This window comes from Dromiciops gliroides, chromosome 4 (genome assembly GCF_019393635.1).
Source record: "Dromiciops gliroides isolate mDroGli1 chromosome 4, mDroGli1.pri, whole genome shotgun sequence".
Taxonomy (NCBI): domain Eukaryota; kingdom Metazoa; phylum Chordata; class Mammalia; order Microbiotheria; family Microbiotheriidae; genus Dromiciops; species Dromiciops gliroides.
The window spans coordinates 58,904,278-58,921,933 of NC_057864.1; the positions used below are offsets into that span (position 1 = coordinate 58,904,278).

Consider the following 17,656-nt stretch of genomic DNA (forward strand, 5'->3'; position numbering starts at 1 on the left):
CACGGATAAGGAAAGAGTTTATGAGCAAACAAGAGATTGAGAGGATCATGGGAATTAAAATGGATAATTTTTATTACATGAAATTAAATTTTTTCCCCCCACAACAAAACTAATGCAGCCAAAATTAGAAGGAAAACAAAAAACTGAGGAGGAAAGTTTTACAGCAAATCTGTCAAATATATAGGTAACAGAGTCAGATTTATATATAAATAAAAATCATTCCCCAGCATATAAATGGTCATATGAACAGGCAAATTCCAGAAGGAGAAATCAAAGCTGTCAGTAGTCATATTAAAAAATGCTCTAGGGGGCAGGTAGTTGGCACAGTGGATAAAACACCAGCCCTGGATTCGGGAGGACCTGAGTTCAAATCTGACCTCAGACACTTGATATTTACTAGCTGTGTGACCCTGGGCAAGTCACTTAACCCTGATTGCCCTGTGGGCCCCCCCCCATGCTCTAAATCACTAGAGAAATGCAAATTAAAACAACTCTGTGATACTACCTCATACCTATGAGGTAGGTAACATGACAGAAGAGGAAATCGATAAAAGCTAGAGGAGATGGTAGAAAAATTGGGACACTAAGGCATTGTTGATGGTGTTGTGAGCTGGCCCAGCCATTCTGGAGAACAATTTGGAACTACACCCATGGAGCTATAAAACTGTGCATAGCCTTTGGTATGCCTTCTAACTGGCCTTTCAGTTTCTCACACATCCCTTTGGCAGTAATGCCACTGCTAGGTCTGTATCCCACAGAGATGAAAGAATCAGGAAAAGGGCCTGTTTATACATAAATATATCAGCTCTTTTCTGGGGACAAAGAATTGGAAATTACTGGGATGCCCATTATCTGAGGAACAAGTTGTGATATGTGATTGTGATGAAACACTTGTGCTATAAGAAATGATGAGCAGAATACTTTCAGAAACGCCTGGGAAATTTTATATGAATTCTTACAAAGTAAAGTGAGGAAAACCAGGAGAACACTGCACACAGTAATAGCAATGTTGTAAGAATGATTAACTGTGAAAGACTCACTTGTTGTGATCCAGACAGTCTTCCAAGACAATTCCAAAGGACCCATGATGAAAAATGCTATCCACCTCTAGATAAAGAATTGGTGAACTCTTGAGTGCAGATTGAAGCGTGCTTTTAAAAAATTTTGTTTTTCTTAGTTTTGTTTTCTTTTTCAACATGGCTAATATGGAAATAAAAAATACTAATTGACAATGTAACTAATAAAAATTATTCAAATCTACATTTTAAAAAATCACTTTTATTCATTCATTCAGAGGGATTTGCCTTAGAAAAGGGGGCTACCTCTTCATACAGGTATAGAGAAGATAGTAAGGGAAAGTGTTTGACTGATGTCAGGAAGGAGAGACTAGGGAATGTTCTGCAAATTACCCCATTTTTTTCAGTGAAATATGAGGCTGGGAGTCTCAGCTGAGAGATTGTAAAAAGAGGAGCCATAGAAAGTTTCAGATGGGATAAATAAGTTTGGAAGAGCAGGTGTAGTAAGTAGGATATTGAATCAATCAGAGAAGTATAAAAGGACTGTCTTAGTGTAGTGAGACTCCAGTTGAGATTATATAATATAGATTTATAGTGGACCCAGTGAGCACAGTTACATAATTTTTTGCAGCTTAATTCAGAAGCTATGAATGAGAACACAAGTAACAGCTGACAGAAATGATCCAACACTGGGACTTGGCAAGGCAAGATGAATGAGAGGCTAAGGAAACAAGGAACTTGAGAGGAGAGGATAGTGTGGAAATGAACTTACTACAAACAAGATATATACAGAGTAAGTTGATAATTTTAGAGGAAGGGGTAGTTAGGGGGTGTAGTGGATAAAGCCTTGGATTCAGAAGGATGTGAGTTCAAATCTGGCCTTAGACACTTGCTAGTTGTGTAACCCTGGACAAGTCAATTAACCCTCATTGACCTGGGCGGGGGGGGGGGGGGGGGGGGGGGGGGGGGGGGGAGGAATAATGATAGTCTTGGAGGAAAGGCTTAGCATTAAAAGAGATTGGGAAAGACTTATTATATAAATTGTGGGGACTTTAGCTGACGCCAGAAAGAAGCTAGGAGGCAGAGAGGAGGAAGGAGAGAATTCTAGGCATGGAGAGAAACAGCTAGTGAGACTGCTCAGAGTTGGGAAATACTTGTGCTTTGTGTGAAGAACAGCCAGAAGGCCAATGTCACTGGATCACAGAGAACATGGAGGGGAATGAGGTGTAAGAAGACTGGAAACTAGGAAGGGGCCAACTCATAGAGAACAAAACAGAGGGAAAGTGTGCCATCCACGCACACATCCAAATCGGTTGCGATGCTTTGTCGATCCATCCTTCAGCAACATCTCTCCCATCTCTCCATTTCCTACTTGCACAGAAACCACCCTTGTCTCAGCCACACTCTTAGAAGAGATAATCTCCTAATTAGTCTTCCTTTCTCAATACTCTCCTCTCTCCAGTGTACCATCCACACAACTGTCAGGAGTGATATCCCGAAAACACAGCCCTGAGCCCATCACTCCAATGACATTCCATTGTTTATTATTTCTAGAATTGAATACAGACTCCTCTGTTCAGGATGGAAAGTCCCTTTAAAACCCAAGTTCAATCTACCTTTCCAGGAAAAATGAATGAATAAATATAGTATGTGTGTGTTTATATATTTATATATACATACACATTCTGTACGTGCTTACACATGCATACATAGATGTACGTGTGTGTATGTGTGTGTAAAAATAAAATTCCCTGTCTCATGCTGTGTGTTTTCTCCTAACTGGCCTACTTTCAGTTTCTCATACATAACACTCCTTTCTTTCATCTCCATGTTTTTGTATAGGCGTTCCCCAGGCCTAGAACATTCTCCTTTTCTTTGCTTCTAGAATGCCTCTAGAATCCTTCAAAGCTAAGTTCTATTGCTACCTTCTACACACAAACTTCTCTGTTCCCTTCAGCTAGTGGAGCCTTCCACCCCTCAAAAAAAAAGCATACCATATATTTATTTTATCTGTCCTTACACATGTACGCCGCTCTTCCTAAAATAGAAGCCCCTTGAGAGCAGGGATTTATTTCATCTTTGTATACCATCACATGGCACAGTTTCTGGTACATAATAGACACTTAATAAGTGCTTGTTGATTGTGTCAATGAGCAGATAGAGCTTAAGCAGTGTAAATTAAAGGTAATCTTAGTGGGAAGACTGGGGAGGTGGAGGTGGGCAGAGAGAGGTAAGAATAGAAAAGGTCGGGGGAGGGGTCAGAGGCTTGAAAGACTTTCTGCAGAACATATCATTAGAGCTGAGTTTTAAAGGAAGCAAGGAGGCCAACTTGAGAGAGCATGCCAATAGTGTGGGACAGTCAGTCAATACAATGGAGTTTACTGTTTAAAGACTAGCAAGAAGGTCAGCATTACCTTATCATGCAGTACATAGAGGGGAGCACATGGTAAGAACTAGAAAGGTGGGCTGGAATCCAGTTGTGAAAACCTATTGAGGTAGGGGGAAGAGGGCAGGAGTGTGGTCCTACCTGTCCTGTACGAAGATCACTTTTGCATCTGAGTTGAGGAAAGTTAGAGTTGGGTGAGGCATAAGAAAAGTAAACCAACCAGAAAGCTGTTGCTGCAAAGTAAAGCTATTTCCAGGTTGCGGGGTGATAAGGGCATGTACCAGAGTGGCAGTTTTGTGAATGGATAGAAAGGGACATGCACAGCAAGTGTGATGATGGAAAAATTAGAAAAGAAGCATAGATACCTTTCACAGGTATGAGTGGGAGATGCATTCTTTATTTTTTATTTTTATTTTTGCAGGGCAATGGGGGTTAAGTGACTTGCCCAGGGTCACATAGCTAGTAAGTATCAAGTGTCTGAGGCCGAATTTGAACTCAGGTACTCCTGAATTCAGGGCCGGTGCTTTATCCACTGCCCCACCTAGATTCTTAACTAAAGTTTAGAGATAATTACAGAAGATAAAATAGCTTTGAATACATGAAACTGAAAAGCTTCTGTACAAAAAAAAAAACTTAATGCATCTAGTTTAAGAAGGGAAAGTTGAATGGGGGAAAAAATCTTTATATCAGATTTCCCTGATATGGGTTTGGTATCTGAGTTATAAACACAGCTAATATATAAACAAGACCAAAAGCCATTCTCCAAAAGATAAATAATCAAAGGATATGAGCAAACGGTTCTTTAACAATTACAAATTATTAACCAAATGAAAGAATGCTGCAAATCACTACTAATAAGAGATATGCAATCAAAATAACCCTGAGGTTTTATCTCATAGCACCAAATTGCCAGAAACAAAGGAAATGTCCACTGATTGGGAAACGGCTAAGAAATTGTGATATTTGAGTATGATGCTCTATGCTCAAACAAAATGATGAATGTGATGTATACAGAGAAACATGGAAATATTTACACTGACTGATGCTGTGTGAAGTAAGCAGAGCCAAGAAAATAGTATAGATAATGAAAGAACAACCAGTATAAAACAGCCAAAACTGAATATTGCATAATTACAAAGAACTAGCACAGACCCAAAGAGATTTGACACCTCTCCATAGTCCTTTTTAAGGATGGAATACTGCATTTTTTTTTTTGAAATGTATTGATTGGCTTTGCTAGGTTTTTCCTTTTTTTATATATATTTAAAAAATACTCTTGAGAGGGGAATAATTTATGACCAAAGTTGAAATAGAGAATATTGTGAAATGCAAAACTGATCATTTTGATTACATTGAATTAAAAGCGTTTTGCACTAACAAAACCAATGCAACCAAGGTTAGAAGGAAAGCAGGAAGCTGGGGAACATATTTTACAGGCAATGTTTCTGATAAAGGCCTCATTTCTAAACTATATAGACAACTGAATCATATATGTGTGTGTGTGTGTGTGTGTGTGTGTGTGTGTGTATAAATACAAGTCATTCCCCAGTTGAGAAATGGTCAAAGGATATGAACCGGCAGTTTTCAGAAAAAGAAATTAAAGCTATCTACAGCCACATGAAAAAAAAATGTTCTCAATCACTACTGATTAGAGAAGTGCAAATTAAACCTACTCTGGGCTACAACCCCATATCTATCCAATTGGTTAATATGACAAAAAATGAAAATGGTAAATGTTGGAGAAGATGTGGAAAATTGGTTCCAAATTGCTCTCCAGAATGGTTGGATCAGTTCACGACTCCAACAATGCAATAGGGTTTCAGTTTTTACATATATATAAAGTTTGTATGGACCCTTTGACCCAGCAATACCACTACTAGGTCTGTATCCCAAAGATATAAAAAAAGGAGAAGGACCCACATATACAAACTTATTTATAGCTGCTCTTTTTCTGGTGACAAAAAATTTGAAATTGAGAGGATGCCCATTGACTGGGGAATGGCTGAATAAGTTGTGATATATGAATGTAACGGAATACTATTGTGTTATAAGAAATGATGAGCAGGCATATTTCAGAAAAACCTGGAAAGACTTACATGAAATGATGCCAAGTAAAATGAGCAAAATCAAGAGAACACTGTACACAGTAACAGCAACATTGTGTGATGAACAACTGTGATAGACTTAGCTCTTCTCAGCAATACAGTGATCCAAAACAATGCCAAAAGACTCATGATAGAAAATGCTTTCCACATCCAGAAAAAGAACTATGGAGCCTGAATGCAGATAGAAGCACACTATTTTCACTTTTTTTTGGTTTTTGTTTGTTTCTTCTTTCTCATGGTTTTTCCCTTTTGTTCTTAGGCTTCTGTCACAACATAACTAATGTGGAAATATGTTTAACATGACTGTAATGTATAATCTATATCAGATCGCTTGCTGGCTTTGGAAGGGTGGAGGGAGAAAAATTTGGAACTCAATCTTACAAAAATGAATGTTGAAAACTATCTTTACGTGTAATTGGAAAAATTAAATTACTATTAAAATATGTTCTTTATATTGCTTGTGGTTTTCTGGCAGGTAGTCTAGGAAAAATTTATACAATATAAAAAAAGATTAAGAAAATTTAATTTATAAAAAAAGAAGAAACAATGACTAGAGAATTTAGAGAAGCATGGAAAAATTTATAGGAACTGATACAAAGTGAAGCAAACTAAACTAAAATAACAATGTATATAATTATTACAACAATGTCAATGGGCAAAAAAATGATGTATAATTGTAATAACCAAGTTTGTCCCATAGGAAGAAAGTAGGAAATCGATCTCTTTCCCTTCTTTGAAAAAGTTGGAGGACTATGGACTGTGGGTGTGGATATATATATAAAGTCAAATTCATCTAATGTATTGGATTGTTTTGTTTAACTGAATTTTTTGTAACAGATGGTTTGATGGTTGACTGAATAAGGAAGATTTGAAAGGATCTATTCAGAAATTAAAATGCCGTGAAAAATCAATTTAAAATTTAAAATATATTCTGCTTAGTTCATCTTAGGTAGTTTGATATTTAGGTTCCTCTCAGTTTTTTATTTTGACATTACATTTGTTTTTGAATGACCCTTAAACTTACCCAGAACTCATCATTTTATTTCAGCTATTTAGCTTGTATTTTTTTAAGGACAATATTGTTCTTGGAGACTAAAAATTAATAAGAAAACTCACAAAATTTAGAGTACTCAGCCTAGTAGTCAAAGGGAAGTCAAGACAGGTAGACAAAAAACTATGCTTTCAGTCAGAATATACCACTACTTATGAAGTGTAGAAATAAAATTCACTGAAAAAGAACTCATACTTAGAGCATTTTACAAATTACAAAGTCTTTATTCTTTTTTTTTTTAGCCTATAAATTTGGTGCAGAAGATCTTACCTTTACAGTTAAGGGAATAGACAAGTTAAATAATTTTTATAAGTGGTCACACACTAAGTCCAGTCTTCTCCCTTCATTTCTTTTCTTTAGAATTTTTTTTTTAATTGAAGTGTCCCTTCAGTAGATTTTAAGGTTCTTGAGGGTAGGCATTGTTTTTCATTTTGACTTAAAATCTCTCTCACTCAGCATGGACAAATGCCTTTCACATGGGATACATAAAATGAATTCTTGTTGGATTGGATGACATTGGATACTCTACCTCATTCTATAATCATCCTAATAGGAAAGGAGGTATGGAATGGTGGAAAGAATATTAGACTGGGGGCAGCTAGATGGAGCAGTGGATAATGCACCTGCCCTGGATTCAGGAGTACCTGAGTTCAAATCTGGCCTCAGACACTTGACACTTACTAGCAGTGTGACCCTGGGCAAGTCACTTAACCCCAATTGCCTCACACACAAAAAAATCATTAAAGAATATTAGACTGGGCATCCCCAAGAGCCTTACTTTCTAGTCCTAGCTCTGTTACTAACTTTCTCTCTCCCCTTGGACAGGTAAATTAATGCTAATGGCTTACTGTTTCCTCATCTGTAAATGATCTCTAGGTCCTCTTCCACTTGCGGAAGTTTAGTGTTCAAAACAGAAATTTTCATGTTTGTTGTTAAGCCTATTTCATAGAATGTAAGGCAGGACTCTTACTCAGCTAAGGTGGCAGAGCAAGTATACCAGAGATAGGTGGTCTACAGTGCATTATTCGGACAAACACCAGCCAAGTAGGTTGTATCTACATTATCTGCAAACTAAAGACCATTTTTTCAACTGAAGCAGTCTATAATGAGCTTGCCTTATGAGTAACACTGATTGGTAGAATATCTTTAGAGCTGGTATTGGATCTGCTTCTCGTTTGTAAATGAGAATAAATGTGTCCATAGTAATGGTGTAGATTATTTCCTTCCTTATCAGTTAGTTTACTTTAAATATTCTTAATCTTCATTTCTTAAAAACCTAAATCTTTTATTTAGTGCTTGGCCTACCTCTTTACATAACTGTCTCTACAGAAGTGAATTAGGTCACCAAGTAGAAAATTTTTCCTCTTAATTTAGTATGTTTTTGGAGGGGTAAGAGGGATAGCCTTGGAATCAAGGAGACCTGATGTCCACTGGCTATGTGACCATAGGCAAGTCACAACTGCTGAGTACCCCTGGGTGGCTTTCTAAGTTTATATTACAGATGAAAGAAAGGCATGTTTGCCTCACTTAGAGAAAAGAAGCCATACCAAGATCTCTACACTGATGAAATGAGAGATCTGAATTAAAATCAAAACCAAAATAAAAATAAAAAATGCCTTTTTGGTATAACCATGGTTTATGTGTCCCATTTAATAGATGTTAGGTGTGACTGAGCTAATAAGATCCATTTTTAATGTGTGGTATATGGAAGAATCACATTTGTTTGGTTGGTCGTACCTCATTTATGTCTAAAAAATTTAATTGTATATGTAATGATAGACTACTTCTTTGGTGTAATTGGATATTTAGACAATTGTTTCATTATAATTCTGATTGTATAATATAAAGCAGTATATTTGGTTGACACGCTTTTGTATATTTATGTACAGTGTGGAAGATAGTGTACCATTTGTTATATGACTAATTTAGTAATGTCCAGAGATGTTGAGCTTTGTAAGAAATAGGGGAGATGTTATTGTGCAAGGGCTATATGAAAATACTCTGTTTGGCTTTTTACCCTTTTATAGTAGAGGGACCATGTCTTCTGATTTTCTAACCCTGATTCTTTTTTTTTTTTTCCTTTTTTCTTTTTTTGCAGGGCAATGACTTTTTGTGACTTGCCCAGGGTCACATAGCTAGTAAGTGTCAAGTGTCTGAGATCAGATTTGAATTCAGGTCATCCTGAATCCAGGGCTGGTGCTTTATCCACTGTGCCACTTAGCTGTCCCTGTATCCCCAATTCTAATGATGTAGCTTACATAGAGTAGGCTTCTTATACATATTTTGAGAATGTTGACTTCTGGGTACTACAGGATATGTGGAGTAACTTAGTAATATTGCAATCTTTTTCCATATTTACCTTACTAAAGTAAATTCTGTTCTATTGTAGGTCCAACTCGCTGGAACAAGTTTACAGGCTGCTGCTCAGTCCTTAAATGTACAGGTAAGGATTCTCTTGTCACTGAAATCCAAAATCCCACATATGTCCTTATTTTCATTATTAAAGTTTATAATAATATCCACCATGGTTGTAGAATACAAGTGGACTGCACAATTTGATGCAATTAAAAGTATTAGTAATCAGTTGTCAAATTAGTAAAATTATAGCAAGTGCCAAAATAAAAAATTAAATGACCTCTTAATGCACTTCAATTTCAAAATGTATTTTGTAAGAAATATTATTTATTGTCTTTGCTAAATTTCACTAAGATGGAAATGGTCAATCAATCGAAATGCATTTATTAAGTGCCTACTGTGTGCCATATTCTGTGTGAGGTACTAGGGATACAAGTACAAATAATAAAACAATCCTACTGGTGATAAGTTTACATTCTAATGGGAAAGCTGATTGCCTATAAAAATATACAACATAAAGTTAATAAACATAAGTATATACAAAGTAGTTAAGTTCAATGTAATTTGGGAAGGAAAGCACTAATAAGAATCGGGAAAGAATTCATGAAGAAGATGGTGATTGGGGCAGCAAGGTGGCAAAGTGGTAAAGCATCAGCCCTGGATTCAGAGGACCTGAGTTCAAATCCAGCCTCAGACACTTGGCACTTATTAGCTGTGTGATTCTGGGCAAATCACTTAACCCTCATTGCCCTGCAAAAAAAAAAAAAAAAGGAAAGGACAGGAAAAAAAACCCAACAAAGCAGGTCTCCTTAACTTTTGCGGGCAGCTAGGTAGCACAGTGGATAAAGCACTGGCCCTGGATTCAGAAGTACCTGAGTTCAAATCCGGCCTCAGTCACTTGACACTAGCTATGTGACTCTGGGCAAGTCATTTAACCCTCATTGCCGGCCTTTCCCCCCCCCCCCCCCCCCAAAAGGAAGAAAATGGTGCTTGAACTATGACTTAAAGGAAAAGAGTGGCTTTCTGAGATTGAATGTCAGGAGGGAGTACATTCTCGGGTTGTGGGGTGGCCCATGCCATGGCCTGGATAAGGGAGCTGTAGTGTTGCCTGTGAAGAAAAGAGAGGAGCCACCTTTGGCAGGATCTCAGAGTACTAGAGGGGAGTAATGTCTAATGAAGCTAAAAAGGTAGGTTGATGCCAATGTGTAGGACTTTAAAAGTTGGACAGGAGAGTTTATATTTATCGTAGAGACATTGTGAAGCCATTGATGTTGACTGAATCAGAGCGTAACATGGTAAGATTTGTGTTTAAAGAAGATTACTTCAGCAGCAGTGACTAGGAGGAACTCAAGTGGGAAGAGACTTGAGGTAGGAAGACCTTTTAGGCTATGACAACAGGGGATAAAGTCCTGAGCTAAGTAGCTGTGTGAGGAGAGAGAAGGGATCAGAAACAAGAGACATTGTGAAGCTGCTGGATACAGGAGGGAGGAATCAAGAGAATGCCAAGGTTATGAACTCGGGAGAATAGAAAGGTAGTGGTGCCTTCAGCAAAAAGATAGGGAAGGTTTGGGGGAAAGACAGTGAGGTCAGTTGTGGACACATTCAGTTAAAGATGTCTCTGGGCTATCTAGTTTGAAATGTCCAAAAATAAACAATTGGGAGAACAACAGCATAGAGACTGGTGCTGTACCCAGGTGATGGCCACAGCCATGGGAGCTGATGAGATGACTGAGAGTGTAGAAGAGAAGAAGGGCTAGGGCAGCCTCAGGGGAAGACTAGCCTCCTCTCCAGCAGAACTTGAAATCACACACACACAGACACTTTATTTATTGAACAAAATTATGTTCAGACTTTCATGAAGGGCTCTGTAGGATTTCATCCAACATGCTGCTTCCTCTCATTGTGGTGCCTGAGTAACAAAGAGAAAAGATCAAAAACAGTGTTACTAAAGATGAGTTTCGGTATTGCTGAACACTAAAGAACTTGGTTTGAGCAAACCATGCAACCTCCCAGAATGGGGACCTAGTAACAGAAGGAAACAGTTCTGAAGAAAGGAAAAGAAGATCGAGTGAGTGGCCTTCCTTTCTGAGGGAGAGGAGGCAGAAAATTACCTCGGTTGCCATGGTAAACTTTCATCCCTGAGAGAGATGTTGGCAAACAGGCTGTATCTCCAATGCAGAATGTTTACAGTCCTGCTCGGTAATTATCTCTCAATGACTGGCAGAATTAATCAGAGCCTTTATGTTAATTAGCCTGCTCTGCAGTCCCTGAAACAGGTGGTGGGAAATATGCAAATCTATGCAGAATTGTAATGCTCTGCATAACCAGTTTTAATTACCATAGAATCTTCTCTCAGTACCCCTTTAGGGAGTGTATACTCCCTCTCGAATGCTGTATTTTCTCTTTAAACTTTTTTTTTAAAAATTGATTGGAAATGTTAAGTCTAAACTACTTTGAAACCACCATTTAGAGATCCTGGAGGTCAGATAAGTCATCTCCAAATAGATGTTTGAAAATATTACAAACTGACCATCCGGTAAATTTCAAAATAATGAAGTAGAGGTTTTGAGGCAGAAGTAAATTGAATATATATTCTTTCACATTTCTGTAGTTCAGAATTTTATGTTGTGAAAAAAACTTCATCGATGTTTGTGGGCCAACGTTTTTGTTTTTTGGGGTTTTTTTGAAATTAGAATTGCAGCTTTGTTGATAGTGGAACAAAGGAATTAAAATTCAAATATATCAAATATAGTACTCAAGAGGACTCAGACAAAAACAAAGGTTTAAATATCTTTAACTATAATAGCTGAACAGACCAAACCCTATCTTTTCAAATCAGTCAGCAAACATTAACTGAATGTGAACTCCTGTGCTAAAGAAACATACAAAATTATTACAAGGTGAATTTTGGGAGGATGGGGGATACTTCAGCAACTGGGGATCAGAAAAGACTGAACGAAACCATATTTTTTAAATAGGGAGCTACAGATCTCACTCTTAAAATGATTATAGAGTTGTAGTGTGTGTGTGGGTTTTTTTTTTTTTCCTAGTCTAAATCTAATGAAGAATCTGGGGACTCCCAGCAGCCAGGCCAGCCTTCCCAGCAGCCTTCAGTGCAGGCACCCATCCCCCAAACTCAGCTCATGCTGGCTGGAGGACAGATAACAGGGGTAAGTTTTTCTCTGCAGAATTCTAGTAACTTACTTATAAAGCTTCCATGGCTCACTGTGTGATGAGAGCTGTCCTCCATCAGTGATACGGCTGTCTGTGCCTGACACCGTTAGAGACTGAGAAAAGGACTGTCACACTAGAAGAGCAAGTCATCGTGTCAAAAGCATTCAGTGCATCTCTTGTTATGATAGCAGATGTTTTAGGTAAAATAAGGGCTTTCTCACCCCCATTTTAGTTGCTTTTCACCATGCAATGGGATCATTATTCGGTGTGAGGCAGCTATATTGTAGAAACCATTACCATTGTCAGTACAGCATTATGACTTCATTCCAAACAGTAGGGGGAGGGGGCACAGGGGTTGTTTTCACATTAACTCTGATAATTATGAGGTGTATTGGGGTTATGTTGGATCCATTGTTTTGCCACTGTTTTGGTGTACTAAGATGTTTTCTAATATGATAATCTTTATTTAATAAGTTGTTTGTCTTCATTTTGGGTTATGCTGAACTACAGTGGGCCACATTGAACTTTGGCATCTCCTAACTCTTTATTTCAGTAAAGTTTGTGTTAGACATGGGAGACTTATTTTTAAAGGATTTTTGTGGAGCTAATCAGGATTTTTGGAGAGATGGATTCAGTTTTGATTCTTAAAGACTTTATGTATGATTTAGGGAATTGTTCTCCTTACAAAAAAGACAAGTCCATTAACCTGCTAGACCTTATACTTCAGAATGTGAAATGACTCCATCTGTTTGAATGGCACTTAGAGATCGTGGTTCAGTTTCATTTACTATGGAAACCTTAGGAAGGGGAAGATAGTTGACAAAATTTGAGTAAACACACTGATTTCATTTTACCTTTTTTTTCCTTTTCAAAAGTGCCCTTTAAATAAACTGCATCATGAAAGCAGGTTTTAAATCTGCTCTAAGCAGGTTTCTTTTTATAATAATAATTGTTATTATGTGTGTGTTTTGTTTTGCATAACGATTGTCTGCTGTGGCAAGAGGCACTTAGGATACCAGGTCTGTGTAGATGGGGATTCTATTAAACCTGAGCATTAGGATTCATTTGCATGTAAAGAGACCGGCCTTCACCACCTGTTTCACAGAGATAATATGTGTTTGGAAAAGGGATGTAAAGTTGGAGACTCAATCCTTTCAGCAACAGAAAAGATTGTGTGTGGTAGAAGCTGGAGGGAGACTTGGAGAGGAAACAAATAGAGCTCACGTTCTATAGTCATATCTTTAGACATAATGGGAATGATGGAATATGGCAGGGATTCATGCTAATGTGGAGCAGCTGGGCCCTTATCACTTCTTTCTGAGACCATATCCAGCATTCCTATTTCTCATTCATTGGACTAATCACTTGCTGTTCTGTTTAGTATAAATTTCTTTTTGCATTCAGTCAGTACTGGGTTTGGGGTTTTTTTAGTTTAGTTTTTGGCTTGTTCATTACCTTTTCGTATAAACCCTGGAGCTTCAGAGAAGCTTGGGTGGTTCCTTAAATCCTAAGTGCAGCTCAGTGGCTAGCTCCAAGTTGAAATAATTTTGGAATTACCAGCTAGCAGTTGGGTCGCCCTCAGCCCTTGGCCCTGGAAGATGCCCCAGTCAGGTTCAGTAGCTAGTGAGAAGGTTAGACTCTAAGCTCCTTCCCAGCTCTTTGTGACTAGCTGAGACCAGGAGATGTCAGCTCCAGCCACTGACCACTGTTTGCTCTGACTATCCTTAGCTTGCCCTGACACCGGCCCAGCAGCAGATACTGCTACAGCAGGCACAGGCACAGCTGCTGGCGGCTGCAGTGCAGCATTCAGCCAGCCAGCAGCACAGCGCCGCGGGCGCCACCATCTCGGCCTCCGCTGCAACACCAATGACGCAGATCCCCCTGTCGCAGCCCATACAGATTGCACAGGTGAGTGCCCAGGAGAGCTGGTGTGGATGTTCTTGAGATCCCCATCCACCATTGTGGTTATAGAGAAGAGAGCTAAGCTGTATCCAGTTCATTTTCCTTGTCATTCTCCTATAAATATAATAAATCTGTTTGTTTGACTTCACATTGTAAACACAGAGCTGATTACCTAATAACTGACTGTTTATCTAAGTGACAGTTCTTGAATAATTAATTGGCATTTCTCTACAGGAGAAGGATTACTATATTTATTTTAATTGGTTAATTGTAGCAGACATGAATTGTTTAATGTTTTCAACAGTTAGGATAGGCTACCTCATCTGTTTGCAAGAGACAGGAAGTAGTTACTGGTATTGGGCAGGCACTCCCAGCAGTTTGGTTTGGGTTTTCACATCTTAAGTCTAAAATGGGAAGATCCATAGAACACTAATCAAATTATTTAGAAAACAGAACCTGTCAAAAATGGTTAATGAAGTTATTTAAATCAAGAAAAAACAAGATTAAGGGATGGATGACAGTGGTCTTATATATATGAAAAGTGTGTGAAATGTTATTTTCTTTAAAGTGTTACTGAACAGTTGTTAGTTTTCTACCAGGAACGAAACAAAAGATTTAAATACAAAGACAAGAGTTTGAGTGGACAGGGGAAAAAAAAAGATTATTGTCATGAATGGTGCTCAGATAATGGTAGTTTTATAAACATCTAAATAAAAATAAATCTAGTATTTTTTAAATCCCATTTCAGTTTCTTAAATGGATTTTTCAATCTAGTTTTCTCTGTGAATAAGACATTTTAAAAAGAATCAGATTTGTTCTGTTTCCAGTGAGAGTTCTGACATACCAAAGTTCATGAAATTATAAGTTCTTTGTTGAAATACTGTGTGTGCCCTGGGAAAGGATAGTTGGGGAGGACAGGGAGGGCAACAGAAAGACACTGTGTTTAGGTGAATGTATGCTTTGTTATTTGTCTCTGCCAGTTTGTATGTTTTTGTCATTGAATATGGTAGACCTGTTAAAAAACCTCTTCTGTCAGGGTGGAAAAGTCACTGGACTTGGATTCAGAAGGTCCAGCTCTACCACTTACAAGGTGTGTGACCTTGGACGATGCTACCTCTCCAATAGATGGCATTTCATGAGAAAAAAGGTCTGAGGGTTTAGTAACTGCCCTCCGTATGAATCATTTAGGACAACGTAGCAGCTGAAAGAAATTAATCTGATCTTAGGCTACGCTGAAAGAGATGTGTTTTTAAAATCCTCCTCTGAGGAGGCCCCATCTAAAAAATTGTGTTCCATTCTGAGCACTTCTTTTCAGAAATAAAAGTGGTAAGCTAGAGGATGTCCATCCAGAGAAAGGTGAAGAGCCTCAAACCCATTTCACGTGAGAATCTGGGAAAAACTTGAGCTAATTTGCCTGAGGAAGTGAAGACTAGGAAGGGAGAGGAGGTGAAGGAATAATAGGGAAAATGCAATAGCTTACTCTTAGTCAGCATGTTGAGTGTCAGCAGCTGTAGAGAAGAGGAATTAGACTTTTTCTGCTCACCTCCAGAAGACAATTCTGAGAGCACCGGATGGAAGTTTCAGAGACAGCTTTAGAGTTCACCAAAGAAAAAGTACCATTGAGCGGGGTCCAGAAGTGGAAAGAGCCTGCCGCCAGAGGCAGCGTGTCCTCCTTGCCAGAGAGGGCTTCAAGCCAGCGCTCATCTTGGACAGACACTGCTTAGGGGACTCTTATTCTTGTGTGACTTAGACTCAGTGGCCTTTGAGATGCCTTCCTCTTTTGAAATTCTGTGCCTCTGTTTTCTCAGCCATAAACTAGGGGTAATAATACTTTCATTACCACCGGAGCAAAGAAAGGTCTTTTTAAATTGTAAAATGCACATGTTGCTTTGAAGGTATGAAAATGTATGTTATCTTACTTTTGGGGGATTAATTAGTTGTCATGGACCTGGTTAAACTCTTATCTCAGCATCTCAGATACAGACTTTATTTTGTTTTTTTTTTTCAGGATCTGCAGCAGCTGCAACAGCTACAACAGCAGAATCTCAACCTGCAACAATTTGTGTTGGTGCATCCAACCACCAACTTGCAACCAGCACAGTTTATCATCTCGCAGACGCCACAGGGGCAGCAGGGTAAGTCCTGAAAGCTTTCATTGACCATAGTCTTTCCTTGGTTCACACTGGTACTGGAGACATTAGCATCGTATTTAAATGTAAGTGGCACTGTCCCAAGTATTGTTCTTTGGTGACAGTTGTAAAGTACCAATGTATCTTAAGGAAAATGTTAACTCTCATCTGTGTGCACCCTATCCAAGGTTCTTCATTGCTGTTCCTTGGATCAGCCACTGTGATAAAAGCAAGAACATTCTGGGCCCAACCTCATGGGGAAGAACCAAACTCTTAAGGGTCAGCCATGAAACTGACCACAAGAAATCATGTTGCTTCTTCTGCCTTTTTGTTAGACTTGTAGAGGAAGGAACAGCCCTAGAGGTAGGGCTAGGAATAGCAGAGAGACTTTAAATTCACTAGATCTCAATAGAGGCCTCCCATCGATTTGGTCTCCAAGTCCAGTTGTTGTTTTTTTAGACGTGCCTTAGATCAGTGCTGTCCTTTCTCTTCAGACTGCCGCTGCCCTAGGTCAGGTGATCTCAGCTGTGGATCATGCCACTTGCTTCACAAGCTTCCTTTCTGTGCCCTTATTTCCTAACCTGTGAGCCTCCCTTTAAAAGTCCACCCACCTCTGTCAGATGAACCTTCCTAAAACATCACCTTTATCATATCATATGAACCTACAGTAATTCCTTATTACCTAAACTCCTTTACCTGCTTCTCTAATTTGATCCCTTGACTCATCTCATATATCATTCTCATTGTCGCCACTTTGACTTTGTGATGAGAATGAGGATGATGATAGCTAACATTTATATAATGTTTACTATGTGCCAGGAATTCTGCTAAGGGCTTCACAATTATTCTGTTATTTGATCCTCACAACAACCCTTGCTTTTTACACATGAGGAAACTGAGGCCGAGGTTAAGTGACTTGCCCAGGGTTGTACTTTTGTCTGAAGCAGGATTTGAACTCACGTTTTCCTGACTCCAGACCTAGTGCTCTATCCACTGGACTACCCAGCTTGCTTAAATTGCGCACTTTAGTTTTCCACTTAGCAAGACCATAAATCCTGCCTGTCAAAGTTCAGTTTAATTCTTCCTTCTTTGTGAAATTTCTTGTGGTCAGTTACAGAAAGTCATCATTCTAATGCTTTAAAAAGTAAATACTGATATTTTATATAGAAAGTCCCCAACTTACCAGTGAGTTGTATTCAAAGTTCATTTGTAAGTTAGCTGTACTCATAATTAATTTTTCCATAATAATATATGAAAAATAATTGTTAGGTTCTTAACCTAGTCACAGAGGTCTATTTAACTCATACATCAGGACTAGAAAGATTATTCACCAATGAAAGCACCTGTTCCGTAGATGAATAGATGGAAAGGAAGGAAAGAAAAAGGGAGAGAGATAGGGACAGGATCTCTTCCTATCTTAGTAAATAATTTAAAAAGTGATAAACCTTGTTGAACTTAACTAGTCTGGTTATGTAATGATATCTGAGTCCCTATTCTCTGACTTATAAAATGAGGATAATACTTACATTACCTACCTC

At 38.4% G+C, this 17,656-nt stretch overlaps 1 protein-coding gene across 1 annotated transcript in view; it reads left to right on the plus strand.

Moving 5' to 3' along the window:
* The window catches only part of POU2F1 (POU class 2 homeobox 1), a 237,633-nt gene that overhangs the window by 147,248 nt on the left and 72,729 nt on the right, over positions 1 to 17,656 (plus strand). The window contains 4 exon segments of the mRNA XM_044004419.1: positions 8,948 to 9,001; positions 11,964 to 12,083; positions 13,816 to 13,995; positions 15,998 to 16,124. Of these exon segments, the coding sequence (XP_043860354.1) occupies positions 8,948 to 9,001; positions 11,964 to 12,083; positions 13,816 to 13,995; positions 15,998 to 16,124 (481 nt within the window).